The sequence below is a fragment of the Durio zibethinus genome, chromosome 27 (genome assembly GCF_047325235.1).
Source record: "Durio zibethinus cultivar Kanyao isolate XHJ-2024 chromosome 27, ASM4732523v1, whole genome shotgun sequence".
Lineage (NCBI taxonomy): Eukaryota > Viridiplantae > Streptophyta > Magnoliopsida > Malvales > Malvaceae > Durio > Durio zibethinus.
Window position 1 is genome coordinate 1,391,016 of NC_143188.1, and position 18,874 is coordinate 1,409,889.

The 18,874-nt window shown below is 33.5% G+C and overlaps 3 protein-coding genes across 4 annotated transcripts; 2 read left to right on the forward strand and 1 right to left on the reverse strand.

Annotated features, from left to right (window-relative positions):
• Positions 1-600: 600 nt before the first annotated feature.
• Positions 601-6,229, reverse strand: LOC111279685 (condensin-2 complex subunit CAP-D3). Its single transcript, XM_022866676.2, has 9 exons — positions 4,593-6,229; positions 3,597-4,340; positions 2,909-3,403; positions 2,431-2,522; positions 2,186-2,273; positions 1,989-2,103; positions 1,792-1,918; positions 1,499-1,673; positions 601-1,318 (listed from the first exon to the last, which is right to left on the reverse strand). Exons 1-9 carry the CDS (start codon positions 6,093-6,095, stop codon positions 611-613), a joined length of 4,047 nt encoding a protein of 1,348 aa, XP_022722411.2. The 5' UTR covers positions 6,096-6,229; the 3' UTR covers positions 601-610.
• A 997-nt stretch (positions 6,230-7,226) lies between these two features.
• LOC111280066 (translationally-controlled tumor protein homolog) lies at positions 7,227-8,696 on the forward strand. The gene is made up of 5 exons (XM_022867220.2): positions 7,227-7,359; positions 7,730-7,803; positions 7,903-8,031; positions 8,129-8,286; positions 8,383-8,696. The coding sequence occupies exons 1-5, from the start codon at positions 7,332-7,334 to the stop codon at positions 8,498-8,500; spliced, it is 507 nt and encodes a 168-aa protein (XP_022722955.1). The 5' UTR covers positions 7,227-7,331; the 3' UTR covers positions 8,501-8,696.
• A 2,939-nt stretch (positions 8,697-11,635) lies between these two features.
• Positions 11,636-18,420, forward strand: LOC111279232 (kinesin-like protein KIN-13A). Of its 2 annotated transcripts, none has more exons than XM_022866197.2 (15): positions 11,636-11,736; positions 11,811-11,899; positions 12,007-12,277; positions 12,835-13,056; positions 13,308-13,502; positions 13,781-13,882; positions 14,017-14,094; positions 14,248-14,329; positions 15,422-15,584; positions 15,843-16,172; positions 16,343-16,561; positions 16,671-17,262; positions 17,372-17,437; positions 17,644-17,873; positions 17,949-18,420. In XM_022866197.2, exons 3-14 carry the CDS (start codon positions 12,065-12,067, stop codon positions 17,824-17,826), a joined length of 2,445 nt encoding a protein of 814 aa, XP_022721932.2. In that variant the 5' UTR covers positions 11,636-11,736; positions 11,811-11,899; positions 12,007-12,064; the 3' UTR covers positions 17,827-17,873; positions 17,949-18,420. The 2 variants fall into 2 exon arrangements, with proteins under 2 accessions (XP_022721932.2, XP_022721933.2); XM_022866198.2 differs by having other exon boundaries at positions 17,988-18,420.
• The last annotated feature ends 454 nt before the right edge of the window (positions 18,421-18,874 follow it).

Here is an 18,874-nt window from a genome sequence, read left to right on the forward strand (position 1 = left end):
TATATAGAAATTATTTTTGGCCATCAGATAATAAATAATTTAGTAAATAAAAATTATAAAAATAACAGCAGTCAAAACTTAAATATTAATATATATATATTTAAATGTTTTTAAACTAGAATAAATAAAAAGATAATAAATTTTCAATACAACTCCGTTTGATTTATACTTTTATTTTTTGTGATTATTTTCGTTGTTTTTTTTTATTTTTAATTTTTTTTATATAATCCTTTAAAAAAAATAAAAAATAAAAAACACGATAAAACATGAATAAAATACGAAAATAAAATACAAATATAACATAATTTAAAATTTTAATAATATCTATATATGAATTTAATAAAATTAAAAAATATATTTTTTATTTTTTATATTAATATAAATTATAACATATAATTTTCGTGTAAAACATAATATATTTACATAAATTTTAATACTTTATGTAATAAAAATTCATAAATAGCCAAGTCAATGAACCAATCAAAACATAAATTGATTGATGCTTGAAACAACTATAGATAAAAAAAAAAAAAAAGTTGAGTTTTATTTACTATATTTACATTAACTAGTGACCAGATGAAAAAGAAAAAAAAAAGTGCATTCTAAAACATCAATTTTCATCATCAGAATCAAAGGATTGTCGTTTCCTCAAGGATTCCAATACATGTAAGGGGCGATCATTTTGAGCATGGCTTCCTGCCTGGTTAGACTTGAGTTTTGGCATACTAATGGAACTTAGTGGTGGTGTCATTGCTCCCTTGTTCACCTCCTTTAGTACAGACCGAGCAATGGCTTCAGCAGCTGCATCTGCGATTGCCGATGCAACTTTTGAATCACTCTGCAACTTTTGGTTCAACTTGTTTTTGGCATGAGTTCCATCTGCACGTTTTGAAACACAAGGTGATTGGTAGGTACTTTGGTTTTGCAAGTTGGCAACTGCCTCTGCAGCTGTTGTTCTAGCCTTTGCTGATTCATATTTCTGCATGTCATATATGAGCTCCTTTTGAAGCTGTTTATCCGCAACCAACATGTCATCAATCTCACTTTTATAGTCCTTGAGAAGGATTCGCAGGCACTCCATGAGAGAACCTGTGAGAGGGCTGTTCTTGCTTTCTAATAGCCGTTTTAGCTCTATAAAAATGGGGATGGTGTTTTGAATAAGGCCCTTTCTGACTGCCTGTGTTATAGCCCTTCCTTTGGCGGCAGCTGCGGATGCACCGTTATCTCCACCTTCTTCCTCTACCTCTGCTGTGTCGGATGCAGATCCACGATTTGATGAGGCTCGCATCTCTTTGCAGGCAAGAATTTGGAAAGCATCCTGCTCTCCCAACATTCAAGAATTGTTTTGCATGGAAATTATTAGTAACAGAAACTTACAAATTAAATTTACTAGGCACTAGGTACGAAAAAGTGATTGGCTGCTATCATGCATGATCACAAAAGAAAAGAGAAACATTGTCGGGCTAGCATAATTTACAAATGTGCAGATGATAAGTACCTGCAGAACAGATTGTCCTGTTATGTCATCTATGTTGAGCATGCCATCTGATGCAGCTGCTAGAATCTCTGCACATAACTTTGCAAAGGTGGCCAAAAGGTGCTCTGGAGCCATTTGTTTCAGCAAACACATATAGATGCGCATCCTCTTAGACCTGGATGTCTCATCATTACCCCTGGAAATAGTCACATGGGATAGATTTTATCAAGGAAGAAAACACCGAATAGATCATAAACATGTGCCTCAATCACAGAAATCCTTTTTTCTTGTGGCTGAAAGAAGAACATGAGCACCTGATGGAAAAAAGCCGACTCTCCATCCGTGAATTCTTGGAACCATTATGTCCGTTGTGGGCATGGCAGTCATTCAGAACATAAATGGATTCCACAAAACTGTTGTAAGCTAGAAGTGGAGCCTTGGCTGGAAGCAATCCACTGAACATTTATTACCAACTTCAACAATGTTATAATGAATTATTAAAGCTCCTTACCTTTCAAAATGCTTCCAAAGAGAAAATCAGCTAGTTGTCTTATTTTTTCTGATTCATCAACTAGACATAGAAGGAACCGAAGGAATAGCACTCCCCTCCACTTCACATAGTCCCTCTGGATTTAAGAACAAAATTACAATATTAAATAGGCTATTAAGATAATATCACATGTGAAACAACCTGTGACCCAAACTTACTTGTAATAATCTTGAGAGCAGTATAAAAGTCTGACGTCTGACAAGTTCACATGGATCACGGAGACACTTGGTGATTTTTGCTATGTAACTGTATATTTCAAGAATTGTTCATTAGAATAGCGCCATTCTCATACAAAATGATTCTTTGTTACATTTTTTCCTTTCATTTCACTCTCTTCTTAATAGTCAGTTTGACTATTGCATAATTAGTAAGCTCATTTATATTAAATTTCCAAAGGACTCACCAATCAACTAAAGCAGTATGGCGAACACAAAAATCTGCCATCATCACGACAAGGTTGTTGCGAAGTGCCGCACAATCACTCTTTTCGAGCTCCTGCTTTTTAAAATCTATGGTTAAGATTATTATCGGATACTGTTTAGAACTGATGACGTTGAGAAAAACTGTGGGAATAACTTGGAAACAATAGGGAGGGAAGAAATGCATATTAGATAAGAGCATAAGCATGATACTTGGAAATAATTTAGGAACCTTTTATGTGTTCTAAGAATTAATGATGCTGGCTATGCTTATTAATGTTTCGCCATGTAAGTTGTGATGAAAATGAGTGAATGAAGAAATGGTCTAAACAATGGTTTCTCACTCACTTTGAAGAAACATGGATTGTAAAACATTACCGGAAATCATACAAAAACCTTTCTGGTTTGTAACTCAGAATTTCAGAGCATCTACTATAGAAGCTACAGGGTTGATGACCAGACCTGCACAAAGAGAGGAATGTAACTCTTTGCAAGTTTCCCATCAGCCAGGCAAATCTTCCCCATTGTCAACCATGCTTGAATGTACAAAGAAGGGGCTGTCTGCTTCAAAGATACCCTAGGCCCTGGTAACTTTTTCAACTTTGAATCAGGATTCCCTGAAGTTATGACTGTGTATAATAGTGGGACAATGGAGCTCACATCAGCAGAAGGACAGACAATGACCAAAGACCCAACAGTATAAACTGCAGTGACTGCTTTTGACAATAAACGTGAAGCAGTTGCTCCTTGCTTCCCTTTTCTGCTCCCGCTACTTGGTGGTGTAAAGAAACTATTACTTTTATTTGCTTCTTTATTATCAGAAATGTACTTTTCTAAAATTTCACATGCTTTAGAGAGAAGGAGATGTAACCATTTCAGGACAAGTTGATCACCCTCCTCAGGATTTAATGCCTTCCGCTTGCACAATGTTCTGAGAGCCTTTATATGAGCATTAACCTGCCATCAAATATTCTAGCTGATTATGCATATGATATATTATCATTAATTAACTTGAAAAAGCATAAATATTTAACAGCTAACTGCATACAAACAAGTTTATTGCCTAAAAGGGAGGGAAAAGGTCCACAGAGGAAAACAAACGAAGCATTGCTGCAGTTCTTGAGTTGTCAATGTACCCAATGATAAATACCTCTGTAGAATGCATGCTGAACTTTTCAACTCTTTTAAGCAACTTATGGGCCAAATCTGCTGCAGGTTCAGCAGGCAATTCCACGGAAACATTTGAGATGGTTTGCAAGAGGAAAACTCGATCTCCTGCCCACGCAACTGAATTGGATTCTATGCCCTTTTCATCTGCATCAGCATTTCCTTGCAAAAATGGGCTTTGAAACTTGTCTTCTTCTCCATTCTTGTCAAGGAGCTGCCAGTGATGATGGAGGAATTCCCACTCCACAGCTTTTGAAAGATATGTTGACACTTCTGATAGAAGAAACCAAGCACCAGCTGGGGCTGTCCACTTCTCAATTGGCATTGAATGGCTCAACCAGAGAGATTCAGATGTCTTTATAATATTTTGAAGAGCAATAGCAATCTTGGGCTTCAGTCGTTTCTTTTTACCAAGGCTTGTGCAAATTTTGTTCACCCATGGAGTCACCTCCCCATTGCAGATGCCTTGCAAAAGAACTAATACCCCTTCAGGGAATAACAATTCCATCTCCCTTTCTAAACTCTTTGCTGTTAGATTTGAATCAGACAAACTAGATCCTTTCTTTGGTGAGCAAGCTGATCCTGCTCTAGACACTCGGTCCAAAATCAATTCCAAGAACAAGTTCTCACATTCTTCTTGAATGCTAGATTCATTATCTGTTATTAAACGTGGAACAGAAAGTAGCCACTCAGTAATCACACTTTCATCTGAAAACGTTCTGAAGGCCTGCAAAGTTAATGCAAAAAATCAACATGAGATAGAGAAATGCATAAGAAAGAACACATATACTTAAGTAAACAAATCCAACATCATACTATGCACTGAATTATGATTAAGCATAAAATCATCACAAAAGCATAGTGCTCTTAAGGTCAAATGAGCATCATAAACTAATTGAACATCACAATGAGCATGCTAAGTGAATAAAGAAACATATTTGAACAAGGAAAACTAGATTAAGCAAAAATGTAAATCAACCTCAGAAAGAGCTGAAATGGCAGCTTTACGTATGCTAACAAGTGGATCTGAACAAGCCATACCCATCGTCTTGAGCAGGACTCCATCTAAAGAACCACCTAAAAGGGCTGTCAACTTAGTGACCAGAAGAAGTGCTGCCTTCCTAACAGCTGCCTTCTCATCCATACACCTCTTCCTCAAAAGATCATTCATTCCAGCCTCTGGCCTCTCCTCCCCACCTTCGCCTAACCCCATTACTTCCTTCAAAATACCTGTATTCCTATCATCACCAGACAAAAACCCCACAACTTGTGCCAAGCTTGATAGGGCTCGAGCTCGAATTCCAGCACTCAAATCAGAACACCTCAGAATCAAAGCTTGCAAACACTTTGTGCCCCAATAATCCCTTACTTTAACATCCGAATACACCCCTAAAGGATCCCTCAGTGACATCAACATCATTGCAATAAGATCAACACCTAACAGTCTAAGATTAGTCTTTCCTTTAGTCATCTTCAATACATACTCTATATATCCTATTTGATCCTCCAAGTCCATCACTTTAACCACCTCCATGATCGAGTCCACAGCCAAAGCCCGTGGCTCAGCCTTCTCGGGTGCCTTTTGAACCAAATACCTAGGGAAATTAACAACAGCTTTCTTGACACCATCACTCTCATTTCCCAACTCCATCATCCTTTTTGTCACGAACCCCAATGCAAAACTTCTTGCTTGCGATTTAACCATTAATATCAATGGCAATAAAGATTTCAGAACCTCAGCTGCTGTACTAGCCATCTCTCCATGTTCAGACCTCAGCACTTCACTCAAAACCCGCGAACAAAAATCCATTAAACGATTAAACCAACCCGAATTCCCAAACTTTTCCATTGCCATCAAAGGAATTTCACCGATGGTTTGTATCAAAGACTTCAAACTATCAGGAAACCTGTCCAAATGAATCAAACCCACAACAGAAACCAACATTTCAAGCATAAAAAATACTTCTTTTATATCCAAAGAATCACTTTCTTCCTCACTATTACCCCCCGAACTCCTAACGTTATTCCGTGTTCCACGGCCCCTCCCCCCACTCTTCCTCTTCCGATTAGGCCGCGTGTGGGGAGGAGAAGGCTCATCAGGTTGTGCTAAAGGACCGGTTTTGAAGGCGCGACGGAGGGAACGGAGGAGAGAAAGGAATGAAATGGGAGTGAAGAGAGTGAAAACAGGGGAATTTGGGGAGAGGAGAAGAGAGAGGTAGACTTTGGAAGCTAAAAGAGAGAGACGAAGGGAAGGGTCAGAATCCATTGTGAAAGATAACAAGCTACTGACAGAAGAAGGGGAGAGGCTCTTCGAAGCGAGGTCATCGAAGAACTGGGAAAGGAGGTGTGGGTCGTTTGTGGATAAAAGGGATTGGAGATCTAAGAGAGTAGAGCGAGAAATGAGTGGAGTCTGGCTTTGGGTGTCTGCGATTTGATTGGTTTCTTCGAGGTCTGTGACAATTCTTGCTATGGTTTCTTCCATGGCTCTCTGGCTCTTTGCAAATTCAGGTTGGATTTTCAGTTTGGAGAGTTTCTCTGTTTTTGGGGGAAGGGTTAGCTGGTGTTCATTGAAATTCTTTGAATTTTTTCTGTTCCCGCTTAAAGAGAGGGCATTTATTTCAAAAATGGTTAAAAATTATTGAAATTTTGGGCCTACGTTCCGACCCAACCAATAGGTAGAACACAAATTCAACTATAGAACTAGAGGGGTAATTCTTAGATTTTTATTTTATAAAATATTAAAATTTTATATATTTATATTATATTTTATATAAAAATTATGTATTATAAATAATACCAATACAAAATATTTTTTTAATTTATATATAATTTTTATTAAAATTTTAAAATTTATTATTTTTATATTTTTTTATTATATTATCGTATTATATTTTAAATTATCAAATTTATTTAAAACTCATACTCATTTATTTTTTTCATTGATTGATTTTTTTTCTTTCATTGGTTGATTTTTGGAGAAAATTTAACTTTTCACAAAATTATTATTTAATGTTGTATCCAATAATTTATGTATTTATATTTATTTTGTGTTTAATATATATAAAATATAAAAATTATTATATTACAATTTATATTTATATAAAATATATAAAATATAATTTTTTTATTTTTATCAAATTTATAGATAATTTTTATTAAAATTTTAAATAATAATATTTTTTATTAAATATAAATAATAATGCTTTAATGTTTTTAATTATGTTATTTTTATATCATGATATTTTATTATATGCTTTTATTTTGTCAAATATTATACTATATTTAAATTTGTCAAAACTATTCTAAATTAAGCATCAAATCCAAACATTAAACCCTCTCACAAAAAAATAAATTTATGAAATTAAAATTTTTTAAAATTAAATATTAATAAATTTCTTTAAAAACAAACATATTTATAAATTAAATTTTAATAAACATAATTCGTGCCAAACGGCAACATCAGCAGAGTCGTATACCTATCCCAAGTCAAGCACACACCTATCCCTACTCCCAAACAAGGTGAAAACAAAAACTCCTTAGCTGATCTTAGCCCCAATCCAGACCTCTAGCGAAACCCTCGCCTATAAATAACATTCATCCACTCTTCTTAAAAGCCCTCTTTCGCTCTCTCTGGTCGTAGTCCTTTGCGTCTCTCTCTTAAATACGCGGAAAAGTCTTAGCTATTCGCTTCAATTTCTCAAAGAGAGAGACTGCAATCATGTTGGTTTACCAGGATCTCCTTTCAGGTATGACCCTTTTTCACCATTAATTTCTCTAATTTGGATTAGGGTTTTTATATTGATTTCATTGTTTTTAGTTTAGTTTAGTTTAAAGTTTTTGCTTTATTAGATCTTTGTTTTAATCCTCGTGTAATATTGGGTTTTCCTTCAATTTAGATTAATGTTGGAAAGTTTAGATTTTTATTAAAAAAGATAAAAATTTGACAAATTTTAGCTAGTGGGTCTTCAAAATCTAGCAATCTGGTGTTTCCAAAGTTAAAAAGTGCAGATCTTTTAATACTTTGCTTAGTTATGTTGTGTAATTTTGTTGATGCTATTGTGTTGAACTTTGTGTGGTTGAGTTGAGTTGAGTTGAAATTATGGTAATTAATTTCAGGCGATGAGCTTCTTTCTGATTCATTCCCTTACAAGGAAATTGAGAATGGAATGCTGTGGGAAGTTGAGGGAAAGGTTAGTGTTTTGTCTAATTGTTATGTTAAAGTTTTTGATTCTCTGTAATGAGAATTGGAATTAAACTGTAATTGTTGCTGTTTTTTTGCTGCTTTCTAGTGGGTTGTGCAAGGAGCTGTTGATGTTGACATTGGTGCTAATCCTTCTGCTGAAGGTGCGGATGAGGATGAGGGTGTTGATGACCAAGCTGTGAAGGTTGTTGACATCGTCGACACCTTTAGGCTTCAGGTTGGTTGGTTTCACTATTAAAAGTAATTCATGCTTTTTCGATTTTTTGATGTTTTTGAGGTAGAATGTGAAGAATCTATTATGATATTGCTTGCAGGAGCAACCTGCTTTTGACAAGAAGCAGTTTGTCGCATTCATAAAGAAGTTTATCAAGAATTTGACACCCACGTTGGATGCAGAGAAGGCTGAAAACTTTAAGAAACACATTGAGGGTGCAACCAAGTTTTTGCTTTCAAAGCTCAAGGACCTTCAATTGTGAGTGCTTCTGATCAGAGTATTCTTCTTGTATTTTAAAGTATTCTTTTCAGTTTTAGGGGAGAAAAATTGAAGTTTATGCTTGTTTTTTCACAGTTTCGTTGGAGAGAGCATGCATGATGATGGCTGTTTGGTGTTTGCTTACTACAAAGAAGGTGCTGTTGACCCAACATTTTTGTACTTTGCCTATGCATTGAAGGAGGTCAAATGCTGAGTTTGAAGTAGAAGTGCTTGCTATAGTTCTAGTCTTTGTTATTGCTTTGCCTTGTTTTCTATCTCTTGTACTGGTAAAGACTAAAGGCCTCATGGCTGCTGCTGTTTTGTTTTAATTGTTGTTTCTTTGTCATGGAATGTTTTTAATTTTATGGGGTGACTAAAATAACTTAAATCAATGTTCTATTTATCCTTAATTTAATTGGTGTGGTTGTTGGATTGATTTTTGGACAACTTTGGCAAGTGTAACATAGAAACTTTGATAGCATTCAGATTTCAACTCAATCTATATCACCAGACCAGACCGGACTATCGAATCTGTGTAATAGAAACAAATTAGACATTTGTGTAATTTTTAATAAAATATTAAAATTTTTATTTTTATTTTTGAAAATTAATGTTTGATAATTTCAATTTATAAAAAAATGAGATAGATATACTAGAATGATATCAAATTAGCTAATGTAATCAAGATATTATGCACTCTAATTAAAAATATATTTTTTACCTAATGTTTAATAAAATCTTTAGGTGTCACCCTCACATGCTTTAAGTTAAAGCAAAGGCTTTTATTTCTAAATGAAGTGAACTGCATGTTGGGCCCACCTTGAGATCCAACCAACCATCATCTTCTTTTACGTGGGCCACAATGACCGAAACAACACAACCTATTAAAAAATTCATATTTTCAAGGCTAAAACAAAAATAATATTCAATTGCATGCATTTTTTTTTTAATTTAGACTTTTTCTGCTCAAACTTCAACTAAACAAAGGAGCTGAAGATGCCTATAAATGCACAAAGTTAGACAAAATCTTCCGAGGAATTTTTATTTTATATCACATAAAATTCACTTAGTAAAATACCACTTTTTTATTTTTTATTTTTATCTTTTGAATTAAAATTAACATTTGAATTTGAAAATTTCAACTTTGAAACTCTAAATTTTTAAAACTTTTATATTATCATCATAATCATCATTTCTTTTATGATTTTTTGTTTTTGTGCATCCATGTTTTTTTATTTTTGTCATATTGATATGCGATTTTTTTTTAATTTAAATCGTATTATTTTCATATATTTTCATATCTTATAATCATATTATATATAAAATTATCAAATGGTTTTCTTGCATAATTTTAAATTAAAATATATGACAATCAAGTCAGACACTCTGGGCCCTATTATTATGTGATTTTATTACAAAATTTCATTTTTATCCGCAAAAAAATAAAAATAAACTCAAACTATGTTTCAAATTAATTTATATATTGGCATAGTATTAAATTTTAAATGAAATTTATCATATGTGTAGTCACCAAAATGTTACATGGTAAATTTTGTTTATATTTCATTCAAATTCTAACATAATATTGATATGAATAAATGAATTTAAAGCAATTTTAAAAGATTATAAATGAAAAAATTCGAGTTTTTTAGATCACGAATAAAAAATGAAGCATTAAGAAAAAAAATAAACTAATAATGTAATTTTTTCACATTCTGCATTTGTTGAAAATCAATTAATTTTGAGTTTGATTGATAATAAGTTGCATGATTGAACTTCAAAACTCGAAATTTAAAACTTAAATGGACTATTTCAAAAATTTATAAAGCTCATTTAGCATTATTATTGAAAATAATTTTTGCTTACAAAAATGACTTTTGATCCAAATATGAATTTAGTTTTTTAATTTAAAAATTTTGGTTTTTCTATGAAAAAGTATATTTTGGATTACAAATTATTTTATTATCTTATTTTTTAATATTTTATTATTTTATACATATTTTTTTAGATATTTTTAATTACTTGTATTTTTTTTATAATATCAAACATTTAAAAATTTTAATAATATTTTTTATCATACTTTTTAAGTACATTTTTTTCAACTAAATTTCTTTTAATTATAATAGTTAAATATGATAATTTAAAATATGATATAATAACACAATACGAATATGATACGAAAAAATATATATAAAAATAACATGATTTAATATTTTAGTAAAAATTATATGAGTTTAACAAATATAAAAATATATATTTCATGTTTCATGCTTATCTATGACCGATAATTTTCATGTAAATTATTAAATAAATATAAAAATTTTAATATATTAAATAATATAAATATATAAATTATCAAATTTAAAAATAATAATGATAAATCAGCGACTATTTTGATCAAAAGAAGCAAATATGTGTTATACCTAAATAAACAAAAGAAATTTTAACTTGCTAGTGGTTAACGTGATATTTAAAAAAAAAATTATGATCAATGCATTAATTTTTATTAATTTTTGTAAAAATAATACATTAAATATAAAAATAATTTATTTTAACTTGAATCAGTGTTCATAATCACCCGTCAGCCGGATTCGTAAGTAAAACGATTAACAATAACATACGCTTTCTCCGCCAAGATGCCGTCCATGCGTTGGTTAGTTTGAAATTTTTGAAAACCTTTGCATCTTTAATCATGGACCAAATCAAACTGACCACGAAGTTTTTCATAATTACAATGACTTGCCATCCATATAAGTGATAATTATTTATTTTTTCTCCGCATTTATCTTTTTAAAAAAATATTTCCATTTTTCAAATCATTTAATTAACAAATGAATTAATTAAAAAAATAAATTAGAATAAAAAATAATAAATCAGATCAAAACATTAAAACAACCATTAAAGTTCACGTCAATTAAAAAAAAATTCTCATTTAATTAAAAAATATAAAATAACCATACCAAAATAATACCTGATTATTTTCAAATTAAACGACAATTGTCTTGTTTTTTTTTAAACTTATAAAATAAATAAAACATAAATAAATTATTTCTTTTTTTAATTAAAAAATTCAGCACAAGCAATAGTGATCTTACTTTGCAGCAAAACCGCCGTTAAGGGCATTTCTGTCACAAAAAAAAATGAAAAAAACGAAACGAGGACATTTAAGTCATTCAACAAATTCAACGTAGCCGTTCAATAATTTTGAAAAAAAAAAATCCTTACTCTCTCCCTCTTTGCTTTCATTTCTCTTCGTTTTTTTTTTTTTTTTTTCATTTTTTTTTCGGAGAAAGAAAATCAGAGAAAGGGAAAATAAATAAATAAATAAAATCAGAGCCACCGTACAATCAAATTAAAATAGGGTCTCTGCTTTTATAATTTTCTTTCTCTTTCAGATCTGATCACAGATCTCGAATCGCCGACCTACCTCTTCATTTTCCCCTTTCTCTGGTAATTTTATTTATTATTTTTGCTTTTTTTTTTTAACAATTTGAATGCGTGAATTTTGAGTTTTTTTTTTATAGGTCTAAAAAAATTGCTCGGATTATTGGAGTTGCATTTCCGAAGAAATTCTCTTTCATGTTCTTCTTCAAATTCGGATTTTCTCCGCCTTGTAAGTAAAATTCAGTTATATTTTTAATTTCTTTTATTATTATATTTATTTTTATTATTGTTATTATTGAATTTTGATTTTGGAGTTTGGTTTTGTTTTGTTTTTAGGGTAGCATTGTCAAGCAGATCTTAAAAATTGGCTCCTCAAAGGCGATCGCAGCGCCACATGGGTGGCCAGATGCAGCAAAGCAATGCTGCAGCGACGGCACTTTACGATCATGCCAGTGGTGGCGGGTCCTTGCACAGTGGGGATCTTGCCGGCGATGCTGGTGATGCCGTTATGGCGCGGTGGTTGCAGTCTGCTGGATTGCAGCATCTGGCCTCTCCCTTGGCTTCTACTGGCATCGATCAACGCCTCCTTCCCAAGCTCCTCGTGCAGGTAACAAACCTCTGCTTTTAATTCTACGTGTATTTATTTAAATTTTCTGTTGGTTTTAATCATTAACTTTTTATTGCTTGATTCAGATGCATGCAATTTGAATTAGGTTAATTTATTTTTTTAATTGCTTCAAATTTACTTCGGTTTGTCATTTTGACGAACTTTTTAGTGATCAGATTCGTGGCTTTCGCATTTTCGTCCGAGGGAAGTGTTTTTGAAGTTTGGGCATTGTAATGTTTGATGCCAAGATGTAGGAATGCATATATATATATATGTATGTATGTATGTATATTTGCATGAAGTTATGAAAAAGTCACTTTTAGTATTGACAATTATGTTGATGAGCCTTTTAAGAAAGTTGGAATTCATGATTAATTGATCATGCTGATGCTTGTTTCCTTTTTTTCCCATGAGTTTATTGATTTTTAATTCCTTTTGAGCAAACTATATGTATTTTATCTACTATCTTGTGTGGTTACTTTATATGATTAAATGGGTTTGCATTTTACATGTTCATTGTTCTGAGATAATGAGAAGTTACTATTACATTATTGAAGGGTTATGGAGCACAATCAGCGGAAGAGAAACAGAGGATATTCAAATTAATTAGGAACCTCAATTTTAATGGGGAATCTGGGTCAGAGCCATACACGCCAACTGCCCAAAGTTCAGGAGGGCCAGCTACATCTGATGGGTTTTATTCTCCAGAGTTCAGGGGGGATTTTGGAGCTGGGCTTTTAGATCTTCATGCTATGGATGATACAGAGCTTCTGTCTGAGGTATGGTTAGAGGGCATTGCACATAACATTGCTGGAAAGTTCTACAATGGTTGATTGCTTGAAGTTTTGATTAATTGCATGCAACTCTACTGTTTTTCTTTCATTTTTGTGGTGATATGGATAGTTATTTATGGATGTTGTTCCCTTTAGATTTTTTTTTCCTAAATTCGGTCAAAGATTTACTTCAATTTAAATCATAGTATCTTTATCTTTTTCCTCTGGAAATAAATTCTGATTTGATTTATTTTCAGCACGTCATCTCAGAACCTTTTGAGCCATCACCATTCGTGCCTGGTGTGAACAAAGCATTTGAAAATGGATTTAATGTGACAAGCAGCCAGCAACAAAAAGAGCAATGTGATGCAGATGCCTCCGCTTCATTATTCTCTGCCAATGAAAAAGAGATCAGCCCAAGGGAAAATAATGTTGCTAAGATTAAAGTTGTGGTATGTTGATTTCTAGTCATGGTGCTTTGTTTCTCTCTCTTCTCTCTCACTCCTCTATGGATATGCGGTCATCCTTTTATACTTGCTAAGATTGAAGTTTATATTCTCTAGTTTAGTATTTTTTGTTCCTTTCATTTTTATCCTGCCTTTGTGTTTTATTATTTGTCTGGGGTGGTTACAGTTGATGCATTTATGCGTGCCTGTTCACTGTACAGTGTTATATCCCTTGCTTTTTAAATTGCTTGGAAGCTAAATTTTTGTGTTTCATGTGGTATAAGGTACGTAAAAGACCATTAAACAAGAAGGAGATTTCTCGGAAGGAGGATGATATAGTAACAGTGAGTGAGAATGCTTTAACTGTCCATGAACCCAAGCTGAAGGTTTGTCCCTTTTTCAAATAAATTAATGTGGCATCTCTATGTGTTATTGAGATGAATATTTTAGAACTATTGATGATTGTTTAATATGTCAATTTCTTTTCTTTCTCATATCTGCTTTGATTGTTATGTGAAAGGTGGATTTGACAGCGTATATAGAGAAGCATGAGTTCTGTTTTGATGCTGTTCTGGATGAGCTTGTTACTAATGACGAGGTAATACTTAGTTGAAGTGTATTGCCTTGTTGCTATCCAAATGTGGTTCGTGAATAATGTTTCGAGTATATTATGACCAAAGTTTGTCTTCTCTTTGTTTATTGATTTGTTAGAGCAAAAGATTGATTTTTTTTCTCTTGTTTGCTTCAACAGGTTTATCGTGTTACTGTTGAGCCAATTATTCCCACCATTTTTCAGCGAACAAAAGCCACTTGTTTTGCATATGGGCAAACAGGTGCATAGAGTTTTGAATTTTTCTTCCTGAGTGGCACATGTGCTATATTTACTATATTCTATTTTTGTATATATTCATGTTAGAAGGAAAATTTTTCTGTGTCAAAGCCTACGTGCATCTTGGTTACCATCTAAGCATCTATTCCTTTCAGTTTGTTCTACGTTATATTTTTTACATGAAGATTAAAGAGGTAGTTTTTGGTTCATTATAATTTTTCGGAAGTTCTAGGAGAATTATATTTGGATGTAAAAGCTACAAACATCTTTTTAGCTCTCTGTTTGTATTTTCTATTCCCTTTTTTGACATTTGTTCATTTCTCCTTGTGCCTTGCAAGGAATATTTGCTTTTGTTTATGTAGATCATTGATAGAACCCAAATCATTTTACAATATTCAAAGAGTTAGGAAGAAATTAGATTCTAGTGGGAACCATAGTCAAAGAGCTAGGAAGAAACTAGATTCTAGTGGGAACCATAATTTTAATGTTAAATGAGGTACATGGTATTTTAAACATAATGAAGGAAACTATTTGGGAGGTTTAGAATTATTACTAGAAAGTTGATGCATATGATTGGGCTTTGGAATTTAGAGACCACATTTGTTTTATTTAGAGGTGGCGAATGGGCAGGTCAGGTTGGGTTTGGGTGACTTCGGATAAAAAAAATTCGGGGGTTTCTGGTTCGAATCATCTTGGGTTCGAGTCTTTTGGATTAGACACAGGGGTTTGTCAGGTTTGAATCAGTTCGGGTCCACATTATTTTGTTTTACAGTCAAATCATATAATTTTGGCTCATTTCAGGTCGTTCAGGTTTGAATCGTTTTAGGTGAGGATTGGACAGGTACAGATTGTTGACTTTTTGGTCAAATTGGGTTGTGTTAAGTTCAGGTGGGTTGGGTGGGTTTTGAAAAAAAGAGAAAGAAACACTGTTCTAAACTAAAGAAATCGTATAAACCTAAGACGTGATTGTCATTTTCTCATTTTCCTTGGTCCTTATACTTGTTGCACATCATATCTCCTTGTCTTTCCAGTTTATGGTTGTATGACATTGTTGCTAATTTCTGCACTGTCTTGTGGAATATATTTTTTATTTCAGGTAGTGGTAAGACGTTTACAATGCAACCATTACCTCTCAGAGCTGCACAAGACCTTGTTAGAATCTTGCATCAGCCTGTATATTGCAATCAGAGATTTAAATTGTGGCTTAGCTTTTTTGAGATATATGGTGGAAAACTCTTTGACCTTCTGAGTGATAGAAAGTAATTCTCTTTTCCTTTCCTTGCTTATTTATGTGTGTGTTTTTGTGATAAATCCTTTTTCCCTAAAACATACCTGATTGATTCTGTGATTTGTGTAATGACTTTGAAATGTCTGCTGGTCTGACTGTCTATTAAGCACAATTTGTCCTATGTCAAGCACACATATTCTCTTTCAATACACATCTCTCTTGTACATGTGGATGCACATATGTATAAATAACAAATTGATCACGGAATAATCTAAATGTTCTCCAATAGGAAGCTTTGTATGAGAGAAGATGGGAGACAACAAGTCTGCATTGTTGGACTGGAAGAATTTGAGGTGTCAGATGTGCAAATAGTGAAGGAATACATTGAAAGGGGAAATGCTGCTAGAAGCACCGGATCTACCGGTGCAAACGAAGAATCTTCAAGGTCGCATGCTATTTTGCAACTTGCCATCAAGAAGCACCCTGAGATAAAGGAGTCCAAGAGGAACAATGATGGGAATGAGTCTAAAGCTGGGAAGGTTGTGGGAAAGATTTCTTTTATTGATCTTGCAGGCAGTGAAAGAGGTGCAGACACTACTGACAGTGACCGGCAAACTAGGTAAGTTTGAACTTTCCTGTGGGGAAAAAAGGGTGCTGAAACCACTTCCAAAGGTCTATAGACTGGTTGGCTTTGTCTGTCAGCTTGTTAACTGTTTTAACATTATTTTTTCTCCCCACCTGGTTTATTTTTGGCTTGTTTCTGATATCACTGGTTCGAATTCTTGCCAGGATTGAGGGTGCAGAAATAAATAAGAGCCTTTTGGCTCTTAAGGAGTGCATTCGTGCTCTGGACAATGACCAGAACCATATACCATTTCGTGGGAGCAAACTCACTGAAGTGCTCCGTGACTCTTTTGTTGGCAACTCAAGGACAGTTATGATCTCGTGTATTTCTCCAAATGCAGGTTCATGTGAACACACTCTCAATACTCTGAGATATGCTGATAGGTATGCTTGTTTCTATAACAAGCCTCCATAAAAGGGCTTCCTTTGTTGCAGTAGATCGTGTTGTTGTACTTGTTGAGTAATTGAAGTTTATTGTTATTCAAATCAACAGGGTTAAAAGTCTTTCCAAAAGTGGTAATCCCAAAAAAGATCAAGCTGTAAATTCTTTACCACCAAGTAATAAGGATGCTTCTTCTGCATCTTCTCTGTCAGCTACTGCAGACGTAGAAGATGTTTATGAGCGACAACAGGAAGTGAAAGTTGTTGATACAACTCGAAGGGTTGTAGAGAAAGATGTTTATACTGTTGACTTTGACAAACAGCCCTCAACGTTTTCGTCAAGTTACTCTTTCAATGGGAGGGAGGAAGTTGGAATGGCTTCTGGGCCAACAGATAGGGAGAGATTTGAAGTGACTAATTCTTATGGTGGTTCTACAAGTCAAAGATCTTACTCATCAAATTCTCAAAATTCAGCTGATACAGAAGAGAAAGTGCAGAAGGTGTCACCACCTCGTAGAAAAGTGACTAGAGAAGAAAATTTTGGTAAGATGGGGAACTTGACCAAGAAAGATGGAGGGGGATCTGATTCGTCTACTACAAACTCTAGGCAGGCGAATGCTGTTAATTATAACACAAATAATGTTGGACATAGACAATATGATCCTGAGCCTTCCACTGACGGGAATATCAATGCAATTCTTGAGGTAGGCCATCAACATGGTTCATTTGCTTTATTAAACATGGTTCATTTGTTTTATTATTTAAGGGGCTCTCAGGATTTTCTTCATTGTTTATACTTTTGGTTCGTTGCAGGAGGAAGAGGCACTAATTGCTGCTCACAGAAAAGAAATTGAGAATACAATGGAGATTGTTCGTGAAGTAAGTAACCTTGCACTTGATCACTGGTGAATTTTTTTATTTTTTGAGTGTTATGTTGTGAGGCGCTTACATTCATCTTTATTTCTGGTTCATGCTCAACCTGAACTATGCTTCTGAACCCTCGTCAATAAGCTGGAGAAACTATCTTTTCCTTTTGATCACAATTAAACCACTGTTCATCTTGATGTTTTGCATCTATCTTACAGGAAATGAAGCTTTTGGCGGAGGTGGACCAACCAGGCAGCCACATTGACGATTATTTGACACAGCTGAACTTTGTGCTTTCTCGCAAGGCGGCTGGTCTGGTGAGCCTTCAAGCTCGCCTTGCCAGGTTCCAACATCGACTAAAAGAGCAGGAGATTCTGAGTCGGAAGAGAGTTCCTCGTTAAGGCAGCAGTTGGTCCTCTACTTTCATTACCGCATGAGATCCTCTCCTGTAATTTCCTCTCTTATGTAGATTATTATGGTACTTTTCCTGGTGGACATTTACATTAAATATTGCTATAAACAGATAAATTTTCTCATAAATGAAGCTACTCGGTTCTGGCAGTCAATTCATGGAGATGTCGGATCTTGAGAGGAAATTCAACAATGCGCAGATCTTGTTCGTTCTTGTAGGCATCAATGTTGCTGTTCACATACATGTTTCCTGCAAATACAATGGCATCGATGATTCGGGTTAAATGTATTGCTTAGATGAATCTGATGTGTTCTTGTTGAGATTGATATGGGTTTGTGGCCTTCTGATGTTGTTTAAAGGGTGACAAAGAAATGTTTTCACAAGTCATTTTTAGGAAGGGAGAAAAGGAAAATAGTGTTTTTTTTTTTTTTTTTCTTTTTCCATTGTTTATTTGTACCGTTGAAAGTAGATTTTGCTTTCTCGCCTCAAAAGCACATTGTGCATGTAATATTCTAGTTTTAAGAAACATGAACGTGTACTTAAATATTTCCAGAATACTCAAAAACTGTCCCTTTTTATTGAATATTGATGTTCCCATTAATTAACTTATCCTTAACCAAATGACATCCTGAAGCAATTTTACCCAAATCTGACTCTTTTTGAATCCAGATGATCTTAAAGTAGACTGTAAAATATTAAACATTTATTTATTCATATTGTGTTTTACTTAAAAATTATTTGTTTCAATTCATTTTAACACAAAACCATAAACATGAAATATATATATTTTTATTTTGTTAAATTTATTTATAATTTTTATTAAATTTTAAATTATATTTTATTTATATTATTTTTATATCGTATTATTATATCATATTTTGAAATTGTTTACCCTAAAGTAACCTTAACCAAACCCGACTCATCCTGCCCGATTAACAATACTAGCCCTTGAGTTATAATTTTAAGATCCAAGGGAAAAGGTAGAATGATTTGGCTCCATCTATATTTGCCCGTAGAAACATAAAGCCAATGCAGAA

Bases quoted from the DNA above. Each gene is read 5' to 3' on its own strand.
- LOC111279685 (XM_022866676.2), bottom strand. From the start codon at position 6,095: ATGGAAGAAACCATAGCAAGAATTGTCACAGACCTCGAAGAAACCAAT. The intron at 4,341-4,592 runs GTTGATTTACAT...TTAACTTTGCAG, and splicing joins CCATTTCAGCTCTTTCTGAG to GCCTTCAGAACGTTTTCAGA. The intron at 3,404-3,596 runs GTATTTATCATT...ATTTGATGGCAG, and splicing joins TCAGCATGCATTCTACAGAG to GTTAATGCTCATATAAAGGC.
- LOC111280066 (XM_022867220.2), top strand. From the start codon at position 7,332: ATGTTGGTTTACCAGGATCTCCTTTCAG. The intron at 7,804-7,902 runs GTTAGTGTTTTG...GCTGCTTTCTAG, and splicing joins TGTGGGAAGTTGAGGGAAAG to TGGGTTGTGCAAGGAGCTGT. The intron at 8,287-8,382 runs GTGAGTGCTTCT...GTTTTTTCACAG, and splicing joins AAGCTCAAGGACCTTCAATT to TTTCGTTGGAGAGAGCATGC.
- LOC111279232 (XM_022866197.2), top strand. From the start codon at position 12,065: ATGGGTGGCCAGATGCAGCAAAGCAATGCTGCAGCGACGGCACTTTAC. The intron at 13,503-13,780 runs GTATGTTGATTT...ATGTGGTATAAG, and splicing joins TTGCTAAGATTAAAGTTGTG to GTACGTAAAAGACCATTAAA. The intron at 16,562-16,670 runs GTATGCTTGTTT...TCAAATCAACAG, and splicing joins ACTCTGAGATATGCTGATAG to GGTTAAAAGTCTTTCCAAAA.